The following is a 20,268-nucleotide window of genomic DNA, read 5'->3' as shown; positions in this document are numbered from 1 at the left end:
CAACAGTGCCACATTACATAGACTCATTGCAACTTTGATCAAGCAGGGGTCGGTTTCACACCAAATAACACCCAATGCACCACCCAGAGAGTATTCTTGCTTGTGGCGCTTTTTTGGCTAGGACAGGCCCTGCTTGCCATGACACTTTCAATGCATATCACAACAGAAGCAAGCAATTTTCTTCTGTAGGAGCTTCCCCCGGAATTATAAGTGCTACTTTGTGGAAATTGATAATAATATTTTCTACGTATACCGCATAAATGTTACTACTGGCAAAGGAAGGCAAAATACCGTTTGAGATCACCTGCCCGTGTAGTAGAACAGAACAACCAGTTGTGTAGAAGAGGACACCCTCACCTGGTACCCCATGGTACTGAGCAGACGCTATGTACTATTGTGAAATTGCTTAAGTCGTTGTTGAGAACAATGATTTGCCAAGGCAAGTGCAAGAAGGAATTGCATAAAAATAGGTACAAATCACTGTTATACAGGAAGGTTATGGATTAAGATAGGGTTTAAGGACCGTAAAAAATAAACATAGCTTAATTTCTTTCCTTTTCCCATTGAAAACCAATTCACATAAACTGCAGTTGTTTCATCAGCTATGTTCTTCCCCTCTTTTCTTACCATAATAGGCTTGCCACAGAGCATAAAACACACAAGTGACATTTTACTCTGGCCATCAAGCCTTTCATTTAAAGTCCTTTCAGTGGATGTAACAAATCCCATTTGCATTCAAGCTGGTACAAGGCTTAGCCATTATGCATCAGAACTAAACACATCTATGCAAAGGTTTTCACATACATATGTTGTGTGTCTTCTAACATTAGTGTGGCTTTATATCTAAAACATAGCATGTAACATGTTGTACCTCTGATTTAGGGTTATGGGGGGGGTGACTGTTAAATGCAAAGTTCAATACTCATTTTAAGAAAGGCACCTAAGGAAATTACCCTCGTTGCCACACGATTTGTGTATTTCAATGGTTTTGTCCGAAACATCACAGATTGAGAAATAAAATGCCCCAACACTCTAATTCACAAGCAATGACAACTCCCTTTTGAATATAAAAATGACAAAAGATTACACTGTTAGGTTTTCTCTGAATCCAGTCAAATTGTGCAGGCATTTAATGCAAATCTACTGTGATTGCATATGTCTACATATAGAGATAAAATTTCAAAGAATATTTTATTTGATTGGGTTTTGTATTTATGTTCTTTAACATTTATTGACTTAAACCAGTAAAAACCTGAGAAACACATCTTCGTGTTTTAACAAGAACTACTCAAATGTATCAACTTTTAATAACAAGCTGGAAACAATGCTATCTTTTTCATGGTTATGTATTATGTGCATTCATTCAATTGCAGCCGAAACATGGTAGTGGATGGGGTAGATATTGGTTAATGGACTAGCAGATGAGGTGGGTATTGGCTGATGGAGTCTGGATAGCAGATTGGGTAGGTATTGGCTGATGGAGTCTGGGTAGCAGATGGGGTAAGTGTTGTGTAATGGACTCTCGGTAGATAAGGTACGAATTTGGTGATGGACTCTGTGGGTTGGGAATGGGTTGCCATTGTGTGATGGACTCTGGGTAGCGAATGGGGTGAGTATTATGTAATGGTTAGCGCATGTGGTAGGTATTGGGTGATGGACTCTGTGGGCAGCGGATAGGTAAGTATTGAGTGATGGACTCTGGGTAGCAAATGAGATAAGTATTGGGTAATGGACTCTGGGTAGAGGATGGGGGTAGGCATTGGGTAATGGACTCTGGGTAGTGGATGGGGTGGGCGTTGAGTGATGGACTCTGGGTTGTGAATGGGGTAGGCATTGGGTGATGGAATCTGGGTAGCGGATGGAGAAAGTATTATGTAATAGACTCTGGGTAGCAGATGGGGTAAATATTGGGTAATGGACTCTGAGAAGTCGATGGGGTAGGCATTGGGTAATGGACTCTGGGTAGAAAATGGGGTAGGCATTGGATGATGGACTCTGGGTAGCGGATGGGGTGAGTATTGTGCAATGGACACTGGGTAGTGGATGGAGTGAGTATTGTGTAATGGACTCTGGTTAGTGGATGTGGTAGGCAGTGGGTGATGGACTCTGTGGGTAGTGGATGTTGTAGGCATTGGATGATGGACTCTTTGGGCAGTGGATGGGATAGGCAGTGGGTAATGCACTCTGAGAAGTGGATGGGGTAGGCACTGGGTGATGGAATCTGGGTAGCGGATGGAGAAAGTATTATGTAATGGACTCTGGGTAGCAGATGGGGTAAATATTGGGTAATGGACTCTGGGTAGAAAATGGGGTAGGCATTGGATGATGCATTCTGGGTAGCGGATGGGGTGAGTATTGTGCAATGGGCCCTGGGTAGCGGATGGGGTGAGTATTGTGTAATGGACTGTGGTTAGTGAATGTGGTAGGCATTGGGTGATGGACTCTTTGGGCAGTGGATGGGATAGGCATTGGGTAATGCACTCTGAGAAGTCAATGGGGTAGGCATCGGGTAATGGAATCTAGGTAGCGAACAAGGTAGGCATTGTGTGATGGACTCTTTGGGCAGCAGATGGGGTAGGCATTGTATAATGGACTCTGGGTAGCGGATAGGGTAAGTATTGGGTAATGGACTCTGGGTAGCGCATAGGGTAGGTATTGGGTAATGGACTCTGGGTAGCGGATGGGGTAGGCATTAGGTAATGGACTCTGGATAGTGGATAGGTTAAGTATTGGGTAATGAACTCTAGGTAGCCGATGGGGTAGGCATTGGGTCATGGACTCTGGGTAGCAGGAGGGGGTAGCCATTTGGTAATGGATTCTGGGTAGCAGATGGGGTAAGCATTGGGTGATGGACTCTGTGGGTAGTGGATGGGGTAGGCATTGGGTCATGGACTCTTCGGGCAGCGGATGGGGTAAGTATTTTGTTATGGACTCTGGGTAGCAGATGGGGTAAGCATTTGGTCATGGACTCTGGGTAGCGGGAGGGGTAGGCATTGGGTGATTGACTCTATGGGTAGAAGATGGGGTGTAGGCACTGGGTGATGGACTGTGTGGACAGCAAATGGGGTAGACATTAGGTAATGGACTCTGGGTAGCAGATGGGGTAGGCATTGAGTGATGGACTCTGGGTAGCGGATAGGGTAAGTATTGGGTAATGGACTCTGGGTAGCGCATAGGGTAGGTATTGGGTAATGGACTCTGGGTAGCGGATGGGGTAGGCATTAGGTAATGGACTCTGGATAGTGGATAGGTTAAGTATTGGGTAATGAACTCTAGGTAGCCGATGGGGTAGGCATTGGGTCATGGACTCTGGGTAGCAGGAGGGGGTAGCCATTTGGTAATGGATTCTGGGTAGCAGATGGGGTAAGCATTGGGTGATGGACTCTGAGTAGCCGATGGAATAAGTATTGGGTAATGGACTCTGGGTCGTGGATGGGGTAAGCATTTGGGTAATGGGACCTGGGTAGCAGATGAGGAAGGCATTGGGTGATGGACTCTGTGGGTAGTGAATGGGATAGGCATTGGGTGATGGACTCTGTGGGTAATGAATGGGGTAGGCATTGGGTGATGGACTGGATGTTATATATGAAATATTATATATATGAATGATATAAAATTGGATTGGGTGTTAATACATTTGGCTACCTGTGCATTAGGTGTACAACCATCGGGAAAGACTAAGGGAATTTAATATGTACAGCTTGGAGGAAAAGGGGGAACGTTTATTTCAAAGGAGGAGAAATGTTGGAACAAGAGGTCAAAATATAAAACTAGAGAGTCAGAGGCTTTGATGTAATGTTAGGAGGTTTTACTTGGTAGATAAATGGAGCAGCCTTTCAGCAGAAGGGAACTTAAACATCCATGGTATATACATATGGTCCTTGAATCTAAGACGAGTCCAAGGACTGATTAAGGTCTCGGTTATGCATTGGGGAAAACAGGCAGACTTGATGAGCTGAATGCTTCTTATCTGCCTGTAAATTCTATATTTCTGCGTAACACCATAGCTGTAGAGTCGTAATGAAAATGGACAATCGGTACTCCTAGATGTCTAGTTTTATTGAGAGCTTCTGCTTCACTCAACCAGTTAGAATATTTAATTTAACAACATTTGAAGTTGATACTTTCAGAGCAAAAGTGACACAGTGATTGTCGTATGTCGGGTGTAGTAATGCAACGTTGATATTAAACTCTTTGATTATTATAAGTGTGACTTGCGGTTTCACAGCATATTCTGCTTAATGGGACATTTGTTGATGAATCTATCAAGTGACCTTTGAAGCAGTTACCTGCCTCGGTCTGATATAGATAATTCAAATGTTTGACTCCTTTGGTTTTAGGTTTCAGTTTGGTATCACAGGGCTCGACAAATTTGTTCCACGTGCAAGAACCTGCAACAAAATCTAGAAGCTGCCACGTTACCATGGGGGCCATGTGACAACATGTCACGTTACCCTACAGAGCTCCCACCTCTGGCAGTACATATACAAAGGAAATTCCCCTGCTCTGTCATACGTAGATAAAGGTTTGTAGTTCAAAATTTGCCATTTAGCTAAGTCTGATGTGGAGTCCACAGAAGACATTTTATACACAGGCTTGGAATGATGATGAATAATCTCAATTTCCACAGCATTAGTAACCTCTTCAGTTTCATTAATTCTTTGGAGGTAGATTCTTTCCCGTGGTTTGTCTAGAGGTAATTTTGCATACAGTCTGTGAACAGGGTGGTTGAGCCGCTGATTGGCCGTAGAATATGATCCATTGCTTCTTCTAGGTCCATAGTGCTCTAGAGGACCCTTTGTGTACCATTCTTTTTCTGGATCTCCCAGTATATTCAGTTTTTTCATGTTTTCTTTCTACAGGCTGATGCCAAGATGGTGTGTGATGTGGTAAGCCGCATGGAAGACACAGAGCCTTTCTCTCCTGAGCTGCTGTCTGCCATGATGAGACTCTGGGCAGACTCTGGAATACAGGAATGCTTCAACCGATCCCGGGAATACCAGCTTAACGACTCTGCTAAATAGTATGTTACTCTTTTTAATGATAACTTTTTTTGTCCGCTGTTAGTAGATTCCAAATCTATCATGAATCAGGAATGACAAAAAGTAACAGGTATTCCTGCAAGTGTGTAATAGCCACCATTATGAACGTGTGTTCTCTCAATAGCTCAGTGCTAAAGCTTTGCCAATCGTTTTATAAACTATAAACTCATTGAATCATCTTTGTAGATCGGGAGTATATGTGTGATACCATAACAGTCACAGTAGATGTACTTTGTTGCTGTTTATTAACATGGTATGGTGCAGATGTTTACTATAAGTCATATGCTTACCTCCCTTTTTCTGCCTCTCTTTCTTTTCTCTTGGCCCTTCTCATTTAGAAGTTACCACCAGCTTAGAGTGGATAGGCCAAGTGTCACCACTTTCAACAGGGTTGTTTGGTTACCTATGAGCAAGAGTCTGGTTTTAATCTTTGTATATACACCAAGCTTTTTTTATTTTATTAAATCATTGATAGACTTTCCATCATATTTGTTTCTGCGTAGCCTTTTTTCCATATGGTGGTTGATGGCTCCATAACTGGCATATTATCCACAGGGTATACCTGGGGCATTATTGCTGGATCTTGCTTATGTTTTAATCAATGTAAGGTACTTAAGGGGTTGTTATTTCAGTGCTGGAGGCTACATGAACCCCTTCCTTCCCTCTCTCGTTCCTCTCTGTGTCTCACTCCTTGTTGTCAGACGTAGAGAAGAAAGCTGTCCTCCCTATTATTTTATGCTGGTGGCTGTTCCGTTGCCATCAGCCAATCCCTCCGCTTCTCAGTAAATCCCTGGTTTCCATAGAAACCCCAAGATCTTTCAGTACCATGGCTGCTCTCTATTGCTGGTTTATGTCAAGAAATGTGCATGAATCTGTTTTTATGGCTGCAAGTGATATAATGCGTGTCAGTAAATTAATACATGTCTGTGCGTATCTGTGATTAAACAATCACTTTAAATTTCAGTGCATGTTTGTGACGCGATTCCAAAAAAAAAAAAAGACTTGGACCCACTGGCTTAAACCCTCCTTATACACAGTGGCTGTTTTGAATCCATATTTAGGAAAACTATTTAAACCTAGATGGAGAATGATTGCCCCAAGTCAATTAGAACATAGAATCTTCCCTACAGCCAAAACAAAACAGGATTTGAAGTGGCATTCCTTCAACTTAGACACTATTTTTGGGCCAAATAGAGGAGGGAGCTCTGCCAGGAGCAGTGCAAGAATTATAACCGAATTTCTCTTCTTGTGGAAGAGACAATCCAAGAAATATAAGCGCTTATCCCTGCCATACTTCAAGGAGCTGAAAGCATTGTGCGCACCTCTCTAATAACATTTGAAGAACATCTGCTGGAAAGAGCTGTATGGATTCAAGGATTCAGCTCAACATCGAGTGTAGTGATAAAGTTCTGATTAATAACGCAGTACAGGTGTGGATGGAAGGTGCATGCAGTAGATATGGAAGTGTGTATAAAAGAATCAGCTACACGCCAGCTGAGTCACTCAGCAAAGGGAAAGATGTCCTTGGGGGTGTAGATGATTCAAGTAATAGCAAATAGCAGAGAAAATGGACATTCACCAGGCAGTGGTGGAAAAGCGCAGTTCAGCCTTGTCTTTCTAAGGGTCGTGTACCCTGTATCTTTCCTAGTGGTTAGTAAGTCAGTTTTAGCCCAGGGATGAGGAACAGATGTTAGGAGCCAAAGTAAAACTCTAAAGCCAGAGATGCCCACCGGGGACGTGATCTCTGCGAGCCATTAACTTTACTTAAGGCCCTGTTGGCTCTTTGAATGTGCTGCAGCTTGTGAAGGCACCAGTACCTGATTCACGTCTTCCATGCACCCAGATGCAAATACTGATGATGCTCGCCCATATAAATATTAACAAACATGAGCAGAGAATGAATGTAATGACTTGAAAATTAGCAGAACTAAGACAGGAGCAGGGAGAAGATGAGCAGTAGCGGTTGGCGCTAGTGCTAAAGCCCCATCCCTTTCTGCCTCCATTGGCCAGCAGATTCTGTAGCCCTGATACAAAGAAGAAATATATTTAACAAAGGCCATTTATACACACATTATTGATATTTTTCCATTATCCTATGTTTGGCACCCCTTAGCAGCACCTTTCTTATATGGCTTAACACAATCGGAGCTAGTATTGCGGGCTGCTAATAGGTTATAAATTGGCGCTCATCGACTGTATGAAGACGTTAGGGTTCACTTTTTTCGTGGTAGTGATTCATGGTGTGAGTATGCATGTCTCTAGTGATCCCCCTAGCATCTGTGCTCTGCCAAATTAATGCTCCTAATGAATACATCAGAAATTCAGGATAATTAGAGGAGCGGGCACTGGTGCCAAAAAATATGCTTGGGGACTGATCTATCTGCTACATAATCCAGGGATATTGTGGAGCATTACAGGGTGGATGGTGTAGTTGGCATGACCATGACCTACAAGCTGTTCACCCTGTAATTCACCACCTGGCACATCAGAGGAGCAAGGAAAATGTACAATGAGGTGGAAATGGTGTAACAATTTAATGGACTCAAGATCTTTGAGATCCCAGCACGGTCTGTTGGTCTACCAGAAAACATGAACGGATATGTATATCTAGAATCAGAATGACCATGAGACTGGCCAGTGGGAACCCTTGGGAAGAGAAAGCCATGCCCTAGTGTGCCCTACCTTTTCTGGGTCCAGAAATGTTAAAGAGTGGGACCATTATCTTTCATATGTCCTTTTGTGACTTAAAATCCCTTTATGTCCATGCCTCCCCTAGTCATCTGGAAATGCCATATGTTTCATATAAATATTGTATGCCTTAAGGTATGCACATAGTTGCATATTTACAGTGCTGGCTTTAGCACAGTTTATATATATATATATATATATATATATATATATATATATATATATATATATATATATATATATATATATATATATATATATATATTTACTCACAGAGTCCATTGCACACCATTCCAAATATTCCAAGCCCGGTGCTAGTAACCAGCAGTTTCCATGTAAAACACTTTCAAAAAGATGGTCAGCACTCCAGGTCTTTAAATAGACAATTTCATTTTATTCAAAGTCAAGTCCTTATATGTATATATATATATATATATGTATTATGTGTATTTTTCTATATAATTTTTTAAACATCTTTGTTGTTCTACATACACATATATACATTAGTTGAAACATTACTGTCAACACAAAATAATTGTATTCAGTTTATGAAATCTGGTTACACTGGATGAGATAAGGAACAAATCCAATCTTCCAACTATTTTGTGAATGAATGAATGCATTGTCCTATAAATTAGCTGTATAATTAAAATAATGGTACGGTAAAAATTACTATGTTCTTTTATACAGTAAATAAGGCATTTTTAACACTAATGCATGTTCACTGAATACAGCCCATGAAGGCTTCAAGGAACATGGTTCAGCAAGGTCTCACTTTCTGCTCCTGGAGTTCAGTGTGTATAATCAGTGGCGTCGCTACATGGGGGCCAAGGGGGGGCAATTGCCCCTCCTAGGTTAATCCTTGCCCCCCCTGTTGCCCCCCTGCCGAATTTGGAATAAAGTCGCAATGCGACTTTAAATCCCATCTTTTTTTTTTTTTTTATTTATGTATTTTTTTAATGCGGAGGAAAGAGAGGGTGCGGCCCGCGTACCAGGACAGGCTCTGCCACACCAACAGCAGTATGGGGTCTACACATCACTTACAGCCAACCTGTACCATCATGTACTGGCTGACCTGGCATGATAGGAGTGTGATTGCTAACAGCAATCACAGCAAGCACAGTCCCATCATGCCTAGGTACCAGCATTTACTGGTTGCCTGGGTATGATAGGAGTGTGATTGCTGTGTGGGCAGTGTGGACGCAACCTGTGATCTATGCCTGTAATTTAGGGGGTTTTAAATATACCTTTTAATGACGTGTTTTTATGTGAATTCCAATTGATCTATACCTGCAAAGCTGGGTTTTTGCTTTATTCTGTAGAGCCATATCTATATATTTCCATACATTATTTATGTATACCTGCAAATACAGTGTTTGTATGTCTTATTCAGTTGATTAATACCTGCAATGCTGTATTTATTTGATCTATGCCTGCAATGCTACGTTTCATATACTATTGTATGCCTGCAATTACAGGATTTGTATGTCTGATTCTGTTTATTTGATCTATACCTTCAGTGCTGAGATCACAAGTGAATTTCAGTTGATCTATACATGTAAAGCTTGGTTTGTGTGTTAATGTGTTGATCTATACCGGCAACTGGGGCTAATATTAATATATATGGGCAGCAGGGGCATCAATACACAAGGGGCAAAAACACTAAGGGGGGTATAAACGACAATGCAGTGTGAAAAATCCATCCTGATGTAGACATCTGTGACGTAGATTGTGTCCTGCTGTTTGTGTGTTTTTGGTTATCAGTGTAGCAGAGCATGTCCTTGGGTGTGTGTGTATAGGTGTTGGTGTGGCAGAGCCTGTCCTGGTGTGTGTTTGGGTGTTGGTGTGGCAGAGCCTGTCCTGGTGTGTGTGTTCAGTTGTCAGTGTGGCAGAGCCTGTCCTAGGGTGTGTGTGTGTGGGTGTTGGTGTGACAGAGCCTGTGTTGGTGTGTGTGTGTTTGGTCATCTGTTTCCTGGCACTTAACTTACAGTAGGAATTATTTAATTTATATTTATCCAGAGATAAAATGCCCTCCTGAAGTTGTAGTGACTTCAGGGGACAAAATGTTCAAGGCCCTGAAATCATTTAGTGGAAAAGTTATTTATTGTGTTATAATATTTATTTTAAGGATTAGTCACACTCAATTGTGGCTTCAGGATTCCCATGTTGAATGATCAAGTATTATTTTAGCCCAATAACAAAAGTAAAATTCCATAGCACATTACTTTTGGAAATTATGAATGCCCCCCCAGTTTGACTGTGGTATCTTGTGTGCCCCCCCTATATATTGTTTCTAGAGTCGCCACAGTGTATAATAAATAGACCATTGGTAGTATAACGGTCATTCATATACCTTATAGTAACATAGACTTAGTAACAACAATCCCCAACCCTTTATATCTGTAATGGGCGATTAGAAAATAGAATGCTGCGGAGCTAATGAGTGTAGTGAGGCAGGCTGTTCATATCCCTTAGCTTATACATGCTTCACCCAGTCTGCCTAATTGGCATTGAACAATGTGCTGTGACTGCAACTTGTACTGCTCCTGGAGCCCCCTGCTGCCCACCACATGAAACCAACTCCAACCGTCGTCTGCTTTAATTATGAACATTTTTTTTAACATTTTATTTTTTATTACATGAAAGTTACAATGGGAAGAAGCCTTTATTATCTTTTAATTAATACAATGTAGTGAACTGATTTAATACCTTTTTTGATTTTTGTGAGACTCTTGTGTGCTTTTCTTTTTCTAGCTACCTAGACAGTTTAGATCGAATCGGAGCTCCGGACTACCAGCCCACAGAGCAAGATATCCTGCGAACCAGAGTGAAGACTACAGGCATAGTAGAAACTCACTTCACATTCAAAAACCTCCATTTCAGGTCAGTTCCGACCCAATCATATCACCTGTGTGACACTGTATAGTGTATAATGATAGAGAGCCCAAATTAGATACCACAAGTACATTGGTGGGATCCAGAATAAGGCAGCATGCGTGGGGGGTGGAGGTAGTTAAGTGTGGGCTTATACTAGAACCGTGCTTCATATGTCTGCCCATTAGTATTCAACCTTCCATCCAGAATGTGTAGAAAAGAGGACATCAGCAGCCCTAGAAACTTGTGTATATATACATTAAATGGCAATTTCCCAGTCCATCTGTGTTATTTCCTCAGAGTCTCAGCAGCCTATCTGCCTATAACAGCACTCACGTCTCTCCATAGCCATTTGACCTCTGTATGGTAATGGAATCTATTAATTAGGTATAGTGTGCTTTAATCAAGGTGAAATGAGAAATTGGAGCAAATGGTTCCAGACATAGCAAAAGGGAATAATTAATTTTGTTTTGTCTGCTGTAGCCTTTATCATATTAAAAAAGTATAAAACTGTATAAGGTCATATAGCTACAAACACTGGAGGAATTTTACGAACAAGCTTAGTATTATTATCCTTTTGTCTTATCAGTGTCTTCTGCTTAGAACACAGAGTTCTAAGGGTACATTAGTCAATTTAATTGTGGGTGTTTTTTTATATCCCTTGAGAAGCATTTCCTTACTGTCATAATTTGCTATGATGCTGTCGGCACTTACCTGGACTCTGTTTGGCCATCCCTGTCCTCACATATGACATATTTTTTTATTTTTTGGAACACCATCTGCTATGTATCAATTTACGAACTACGATAGTGTGGTTTAAATATAGAACGGCCCTTGTGCCAAGTTTAATCTTTGTAGGGTTGTTTGAAATCATTGATGACTGTGGACCTTTGTACCCCGCAGGCTGTTTGATGTTGGAGGACAGCGATCAGAACGTAAGAAATGGATCCACTGTTTTGAAGACGTGACAGCCATCATCTTTTGTGTGGCTCTGAGCGGGTACGATCAGGTTCTTCACGAAGACGAAACTACGGTAAGTACAGGAGGTTACACCTAGGTTATAAGGTCTCAGCTCCCGGTGATCTCCTGTCCTCCTCTTGAATGCTCGAGTTAAGCCCCTAATGTGCTGTTTGCTTGAAAGTGTATTCTAATTGTATTCTATTATTGCTATTGGTATGTATACAATTTTCTATGCGTCTTAACATGCAGTAAAGAGACTCATACCCACAAATGCCTCTCTTATAGTGAGCTGCTGCTCATCAACCCTTATGCTCAGGTTTCTCTTCACCCTGTGTGTGGTTAGCAGGGCATTTCCCGTCTGTGTTGGGGTTCCTCTCACCTGTACACAATTCCATGCTTATTTTCCTTTCCGTAGCATTGCCTATTTTGGTAGGTTGTGGTTGCACCTCATGTTACATAATTAGTCAAGCAACTATGACTGAATTTAGGGGGTTATCAAGCCCTGACTATGACTCCTATGGAATAGATACCGTCAGCGGGGCACTTCAGACTAGTTACTTCAGACTATGGCAGTTCTGCCATGTTGTGTTTAGTAGACTGTGTAGATTAGGAACAAACAATACTGTTCTATCTTATAAAATTGACCTAGTTGAGGAGGGTAAGGTAGTATCTGCCCTGCTCTGCCTCTACATGGCAGAATGTTCCCACTTGTCGACTACAGTTAATTACACTTCTAGTGCCTGGGCATGGTTGGCGTCACATTGTCCAGGTCATGGCTCCCGTATTACTGTTGTACACAGATAACTTTGTTCCTACCACCATCTGAAACGTCCGATTGTATTTTGCCCCAGTGTTTGATTCTTTTTGGGTGTTTTTATATACTAGAGCTTTTGATGAGAATGCTGTAGTTATTAGCTTAATACCCAAAAGTAGTGATGCCTGCTCCTTGAGCTGTTCAGTCACCAAGAAGTAAGGTACAGCCTGACTTTAACGTGCTAATGGACTTGACAGTTTAAGCCCTCTAAAACTGGATACACTTGTTTCTAGTTTCAAGGTGCCAGGTATGACATCGTCTGAGAAATTCATCTGAACACATAAGCTGGTGATTTGTTTCATTGTAAATGGTTACATTACATGCTCGGTGTCTAAGAACATCATCCCTTTTACCAAACATTACTGTAGCTGACCTTTATCCTGTAACATTACACCTGTTTTGTCTGTCACTGGTAAATAGTGGAAATATAACATATCTGAGCCTTACAGAGACTAGAGAATTGTACTCTTAACCTTATGTACACACTGTGGATGGAAGTCATGTACTGCCTGCATAACCTGTGTTTGATTAAAAAAAAATAACCCACAATTCTATTTTTTCTACAGTGCACTGTTGGTTTTTATTTTTAATTTTTTTTTAATGAACCGATGTGTAATTTTCCATGGGAAAAACAATGTTTTTAGGTTTACGGAGACAGAATGTGAACGTGTCAAAACACATTTCCTTATTTAATACATTTATTCTAACATCTGTACTGCTGGCTTGCACGTCTTTCTTTGCTCTGCGTGGTTGCAACCTGGCAGAGATTTGCAGTCTTGTTTTACCGCCAGAGATCCTGCACTAACCTCCAGCTATAGCCATTCCCGGTGCGACCGGCAGCACGCCATTAACCGCCTGAACTCTTTGGTTTGCTTCGTTCTTGTGATCACTTGCTTTCTGCTCTCTTGGTGTTGCTGGAGAATTATCTACAAAGTCCTTTCTCTCCAAACACTTCTGCATCTTCAGTACCTTTTCTCCTTCTGCCGTCCGATCCTTTCTAACAAAGTCACAATATCCAGCAATGCATCAAACAGGTATGAACTCTCGTGTTAAGTCCGTAGTATTTGATAGCAGAGGTGGGCTGTAACCTCCCAGGAAGATGGTGTCCTGAGTAAAGCTTGTCCATAAATCAAAATATTCGGTTCCCAAGATGTGGTCCGTTTTTGAGTCTGGAGTGACCTCTAGTCTATGTCCATACTGGATATCCATTGACCGCTGTGTCTCGGTGCTTATGCTCTATTCCCTGCCAAAAGCAAACATAAAAATTATATACAAAATCTAAGCAGACACTCAAGGCAAGTCGTTTCCAAGGTTACAACTCACCTTCTGACTTCCAACTTGTCATTAATTCCAAGACCTCATTTGTCTTGAATTAATGTATCAAAAATAAATTACCGAGGCTCCGCGTGTCCATCCAGTCTCACAGAGTGCATAAACTGATTTGGAAACCCATCAATAAATCTTCATCCCAACATCTCATAGATGGCAGAGACCTTATTTTTTAATCAATGTAGTAATTATGTAACTGCTTATTAGAAGATAAAATCTTTGTGACTTGTTTTTTTAGTCTTCGCCTGTGGACTACAGTGAGAGTAAATGTGAGGTAGAACAAGGAATAGTGTTTCAGAGAAGAGAGAAAAGATAATAGGAGTATAAGAGTTAAGTGACCCCACAAAGCAATCACAAGAAGAGGAGGGGATGGTTAAAGCATAGAAGCCACATAGAAGCCGTTTAGACCACAATGAATGAAACATTGTTACCCCTGGATAAAGTGGTGATACAAAGCCGTCTTCTGCTTTACAGAGAGTTGGTCCAGGTACTTATTGGCCAAACCCAAGGACCTTCAGTCCCATGTCACTCTTACTCCAGTATTAAGTGTAGTAGGAAGAACTACCAGTAGTTGGGGTATTCAAGTAAAATAAGTGTATTTTATCATCAGTTAACTAATCCAAGGAGACTGAGCATGTGAACATTTAAGAATGTGTAACATTGGATGGATGCTGTGGATATCCATAAACGGCCAACACTATTAAGCTTTATCACTTGTTACTTCTGACCAGGTAATGGCTGATATGTTAATCGTACCATAGCTGGTGACATTATCTAGACAGACTGAGCAATTGATTGAGAGGGATAAGGTTGTGGAACAGTTTGCAACAGAAAAACAACATGCAGAGCGATCATTATCAGATTCAAGAACTGACAAGAAGTCTCCAGCGGCACAGCTCTGCGCAGCAGGGTGGATTGTGCCGTGGGCTTGTGTGATGTGCGGCTTTTATTTTTGTTACAGAACCGGATGCATGAATCCCTCAAACTGTTTGACTCCATCTGTAACAACAAGTGGTTCACAGATACATCCATCATCCTATTCCTGAATAAGAAGGATATCTTCCAGGAGAAAATCAGACGTTCTCCTCTAACTATCTGCTTCCCGGATTACACAGGTACACACACACACACCTGTCAGGAATATACACACCTGTCATGAATATGTCATCTGGCCTGCTCCCATAAACCTATTTAAACATAAAACACAATGACTGCCGGGCTGCTAATATCTCAACCACAGGAGCCGATAAAAGCCCATGGAGTTAGTCCACTAATATTAATGTCCTCAAAAGACAACACGACTACTACGATTTGTGTAATTGTAAAAAATGGGAAACACTTCTTGTAGCCGAAAACCTTCACAAATAAAGCACGTTGTGGGCAGCTCCCTCAGCGACACCCCATGTACTCCTAATGTTAAAATTTAGAACACATCACTGCTTTATTATTGGGCACATACACCTTCAATTATTTGTATCATATCATTGAAGGTGTATGTAAATATGTACAGATGTAAAAAGCACCCTTCTGTTCCTGTCTCACTCCACACTTTTCCTGCTCCAGGTCCCAGCTCATTCACTGAAGCCGTGGCTTACATCCAACACCAGTACGAAAGCCGGAGCAAGTCTCCCAACAAGGAGATTTACACCCACATCACATGTGCCACCGATACCAACAACATTCAGTTTGTGTTTGACGCCGTCACAGACGTCATCATTGCCAATAACCTGCGCGGTTGTGGCCTGTACTGAACAGTGAGCTGTGTCGCAGAGATGTGGCCCTGGAGCGCTGGGAAGCCACCTTTTGCCCGCCAGGCCTAAGCAGATCTCCCCACCACCTCTGGTTACACTCACTTGGACAGTGTTGTCACTCTGTGTGTTTAAATGTAATGCGTGTGTGTTCTTCAGATGTCTAGAGAGAAAGCATACATAAACGACTAGAATCTGTATGCAGGGTTCTCTGTAAGGCTCAGATATTGTGTCCGGACCCACGGGGGTCCTCATCACGCGTCCTGTATGTGCGTATAACCGTGTTTCCAGGTCCTTCATTACCTTTTATTTAATCACCATGCCCATGCAGTATTTCCCTAGAAAGACAAAATGCATAAAGTGAGCCAACTCCGGACTACCTGCCCAGTCCTGCCAACTTGTCTGTCTACATCCCGGGTATCAGAAGTGTTGCAGATGATGAATACGTCTCCCCCGGTAACATTGTTTAAGTGCCAAAATCATTGTGCAGGAACCCTCTGTCACTGTTGTGTCAATAATCGGTAAGCCGTGACTGGGTAGATGTGGTGTGCATATTATCTTTCTTACTGAAATGGTGTTTATTGCAGAGTTTAAAAAAAAAATACAAATTTTGAATGCAGTAGTGAATTAAATATTTTGTAGAGACTTCCACTAACCCGTTAATCTTTGGAGCAGCAGAGATGGACAAATGGGTCACACTGCTCTCCGATAATCAGAGTGAATTTACTAAAAGTGCCTTCTAGTCCGTCCTTGCTGACGTAATGTGAATAAGAAACTTTGTTGCTGCAGAAATATGGCTGGATTGTGAAGACACACTTGCCATTAATGAATGTAGAGATTATTTATATATATTTTGGAGTACTCGTGGCATAGCACTTGTGAATAAAGCCTTGATTACATTATTGGAGAGTGTCTCTTAGTAGGGTGGCTGCCAAGAGGAGCCGAGGTAGGGGTTTTGTCCTGTCCTATCTATTACTATGACATAGGATCATCTGCACTGTTGTGTTGTAGCAATGGATGTTGTGTATCAGTGCCATGCCATTACCGTGTAAGATGAGTAATTGCACTCTACAAAGATCAAGCTCTGTATGTGGACGGCAAACTGTGATCTTCCATTGGAGGAATGATTTGCTTTGAATACACAAACGCGTATAAAGCAAAATGTTTTTGAATGAACAGTCATGTATGTCAATGTGTGAAGGATCAGAGATCACCGGGAAGAGTAAAGGTAATAATTTGAGCACATCAGCGGAATGGTGTTGACCTTTATATTTATTAAACCATGTAACATACCGGGGGTTTGCTCTGTACGTTGATTAACCCGTACATACATGTAGCTACTAATTGCTTTCCTTCTTTTTTCTTTTGTTTTTACACTGGTAACCATTCCTCTCTCCTCAGCCTAACTCCTTTTTCTCCTTTCTTTCTGTCCTTCGCCTCCTCTCTCTACTGCCTCCTCACTCCAGAACCGGATGCACGAGTCTCTAATGCTCTTCGACTCGATTTGTAACAACAAGTTCTTCATAGACACATCCATCATTCTCTTCCTCAACAAGAAGGACCTGTTTGCAGAAAAGATCAAAAAGTCTCCATTGTCCATCTGCTTCCCAGAGTACACAGGTGAGAACAAAGTATGATCGTGTCTTGCTATATTATGGTTCACCAGTATGCCCTCCATTCTCTAGCAGTTGGCTTGGGAGCTTACTATCAAACCTAAGTGCCCAAATAAACCTGACAAATCTAACATATTATGCTCCAAGTTTATAGGTCAGTTCAGATGCATTGTTTCACTGTGTATCATAAAAAGGTCCAGCCCTGGAGTGTTTTCCTGACCCTGCGTAATGCATAATAAATGTGAGGCTGTCTTATACAGGACCAACTCAGTCCTTGTAGGAGAAGCTTTCTGGGGTTGGCATTATTAATTATAATTAAGGAAGTGAATTTAAATGCCCATCTCTCCTGCAAACGTTTGGTTTAGGGAACCCCACCAAAGATTTTCAATAGGCTACAGTGTTTTCTTTAACCTAATGTGTCATGTTCCTATATATACAGCATCATAATCAACTTAATTAAATTAAACCATAACATTAATGTAAGTTCCCTGCTAATGTGAATGTAGCGTGACCTTGCAGAGGTCTGATGGGGTCTATCCGCAGGTTAATGTGCTCCAGCACCCTCTGGTTTTGTACGGGGTACAGGAAGGCGGTTTTATTTTTGTAATTGCTGAGGAAAACTTGCTGCTAGCAGGTATGTAGCTTAAGACTTAGGGTATGTCTTGTGATCCACAGCATTTGCAGGAGAGCTGTGCAGGTCACCCGAGGACATGATCTCTTAAAGGCATTAACAGTATATACCGTCATAACTATTTAAGCCTTAAAAATCTCATATGTGAGGGTGTTAAATACTGTAAATTACCAGTCTTTCTCCACCAGTCACTGGGCCTTCCGAAATCAAATTAATAAAAGTGGCTAATACCTTAATTGCTGTCTTTATTAATCTTTATGATCTCATGATTGCTGTCATGTTACTCATCTGGCTGGATCGGTTACAGTCCCTTACACTGCAGAAAACTTTTTTTTACACATCTCCCTTACTCCTTTCCATGCTGCGTATTAATCCCCGATTCTTGCTTTTATTTGGCTGATTATTCATTTCCCTTATCCTGGTTGTTCTTACAACTTACCTTTACTCTTCAGGTCTGTATTTGTTTTCAACCATCATTTTTATCCTAGGATTCACGCTGGGGCAACCAGAAAAAAAGAGCTTAAGATAATGTAAAATAAAGTATTATTACCTGGCTCTGAGGGTGGTGGATCCATGCCGGCTTGCCTTCGGCCGGTGCTGTAAAAAACTGAAGAAGTGCATGGCCTAGGCAAAAGGTTATAATGTAAATCGAGGGCGAGGGTGTGCAACAGATAAGATATAGTCCTTCTAATTTGCTGTGAGATCCATGTGCCCCCCCCCCCCCCAGCACTGGCTTATATTATTAATTCATTATGTTCCTCTAACCCCAAGAAGAGACCAAGAAATTGCAAATACCTTTTGAAGACCTTCACGCCTTTTCCTTGTGACTCTCTTGCAGGCCCAAACACTTATGAAGATGCTGCAGCTTATATACAAGCACAATTTGAGAGCAAGAACCGCTCTCCAAACAAGGAGATTTACTGTCACATGACCTGCGCCACAGATACGAATAACATCCAGGTGGTATTTGACGCCGTCACCGACATCATCATTGCCAACAATCTCAGAGGCTGCGGCTTGTACTGATTCCTCTGTATAGCAAATTTATCTGCTGGTGAAAAAAAAAAAACACAAAAAAAACAAAAAGTTGGTAAACAGAGAAGGCAAAACGAAACACACACATATATATATATATATATATATATATATATATAAAAAAATAAATATATATATATATATATAAGCCAATCTTTTTATTTTGTCTCAAAGAGCTGTCAACAGAACAGATTGTCCGCGGCTCTTGTGCTCCCCAAATATAAGATCCTTGATTTTTAAGGATCGCTTTTAAAGCCTGATCCTTTAACCCCATCAGTGCTGAGATGTGAATTGCCACTGGTCCTAACCAGGGCTGAAGAGGGTTATAACATATCTTTGATGAAAGGTAAACAATATTTTAAATCAATGTTTTTATTTTGTGTGTTTCTCTCAAATATCACACGCGCGCACACAGGGACCTATTTAAACAATCAGGTTGATCTATTCTGTTCAGCTCTTGGGTTACAAAACAAATCAATGAAAAAAAGAAAAAAAAATGTAAAAAAAAAAAATCCAAACCAGGTAGATGTGTTTGTGAGACTCGCAGGACAGCGCACTCAACCTTTTGTGGGTGCTCTTTCTGAATGAGGGTCTTTTGAGGGATCAGTGGTAACCCCTCTAGTCTGTGTAACGTTAAGCAGCGGGTCCCACTTGTCTTGAAAAAGGTATCAGTGCCAACCCAAACTGCGGAGTGGGGGGGGGGGACAGCCTGCAGATAAAGGGGGGAAAACCCGCGCTTGCTGTCCCTCCGTGCTCCACACTGTTCTATGGACCCTCAAATTGACGTTCTGCAGGTAGCATGACCTTTGGCCTTTGTAAAAACACAGCCTTCCTTAAAGTTGATGTGTTATGTTATCACTGGATTAGTGGATGCATAGAATGCTGTAAATCTGGTTTAGCTAAGTCTGTACATTTAGAAGAAACTAAACAGTTTTTTTCCCCATGTGCTTGTAGCTTTATGACACCTTCCTTATTATTCTCTTTTTTTTTTTTTTTTTTTGGGACTATTTTTCCTTTCCTCACACTATTTGCAAAGTGACATCATAACTCTATGTAACCCTTTCACTGGTGGAAAGGCCAGCACAGCTTCCAACAAAGAATGGGTTCATAGAAATCCATGTAATACATTTTTTTTTGTTTGTTTTTTTTTTGTTGTTGTTGGAAGGGGGACAGGACTTGATTTATTTCTGTTGGACTTGTAACCCTGCGTAGAATAATATATATATATATATATTCTCAAACAGAAAATGGAGAATTTTCCAGGGTAATTAAAATGTACAGATCTAATGTCTGATTAGGTTTCCATGCTCTGAACTCTGTACCATGCACTCTGAGTTTGTATAGAAAAAGCACAGCTCTCACTTACCTCCAGCTGCCGAAATATTTTGCCCTTTAGACATTTTGCTCGGAATTCCGTATATTACAATCCGAAAGGCTCATTTACTTTCCAGCCTCCTTTACTTTCCCAAGTGAATGCTTTGTGCTGCTTTCCCCCCCCCTTCCTTTTAGTGAATGGTGTTTTTTCCTCTCATGT

At 41.3% G+C, this 20,268-nt stretch overlaps 1 protein-coding gene across 3 annotated transcripts in view; it reads left to right on the top strand.

The window, feature by feature from the left end:
• The window catches only part of LOC149299084 (guanine nucleotide-binding protein G(o) subunit alpha), a 61,190-nt gene extending 42,465 nt beyond the window's left edge, over positions 1-18,725 (top strand). Inside the window, exons 4-8 of one of the 3 annotated variants that reach the window (XM_089486530.1) lie at positions 4,863-5,023; positions 10,485-10,613; positions 11,508-11,637; positions 16,922-17,075; positions 18,538-18,725. In XM_089486530.1, coding sequence (XP_089342656.1) covers positions 4,863-5,023; positions 10,485-10,613; positions 11,508-11,637; positions 16,922-17,075; positions 18,538-18,725 — 762 coding nt within the window. Of the gene's footprint in view, positions 1-4,862; positions 5,024-10,484; positions 10,614-11,507; positions 11,638-14,668; positions 14,823-15,270; positions 15,459-16,921; positions 17,076-18,537 lie in introns of those variants that run through there. The other 2 variants (XM_089486529.1, XM_089486531.1) reach the window with 2 other exon arrangements.
• The last annotated feature ends 1,543 nt before the right edge of the window (positions 18,726-20,268 follow it).

Source organism: Sceloporus occidentalis, unplaced genomic scaffold, assembly GCF_023333645.1.
Source record: "Sceloporus occidentalis isolate IW3139 unplaced genomic scaffold, rSceOcc1.0.p SCAF_29, whole genome shotgun sequence".
NCBI lineage: Eukaryota > Metazoa > Chordata > Lepidosauria > Squamata > Phrynosomatidae > Sceloporus > Sceloporus occidentalis.
Note: the sequence above shows the minus strand (reverse complement) of the source record. Positions and strands in the feature narration are given on the sequence as shown.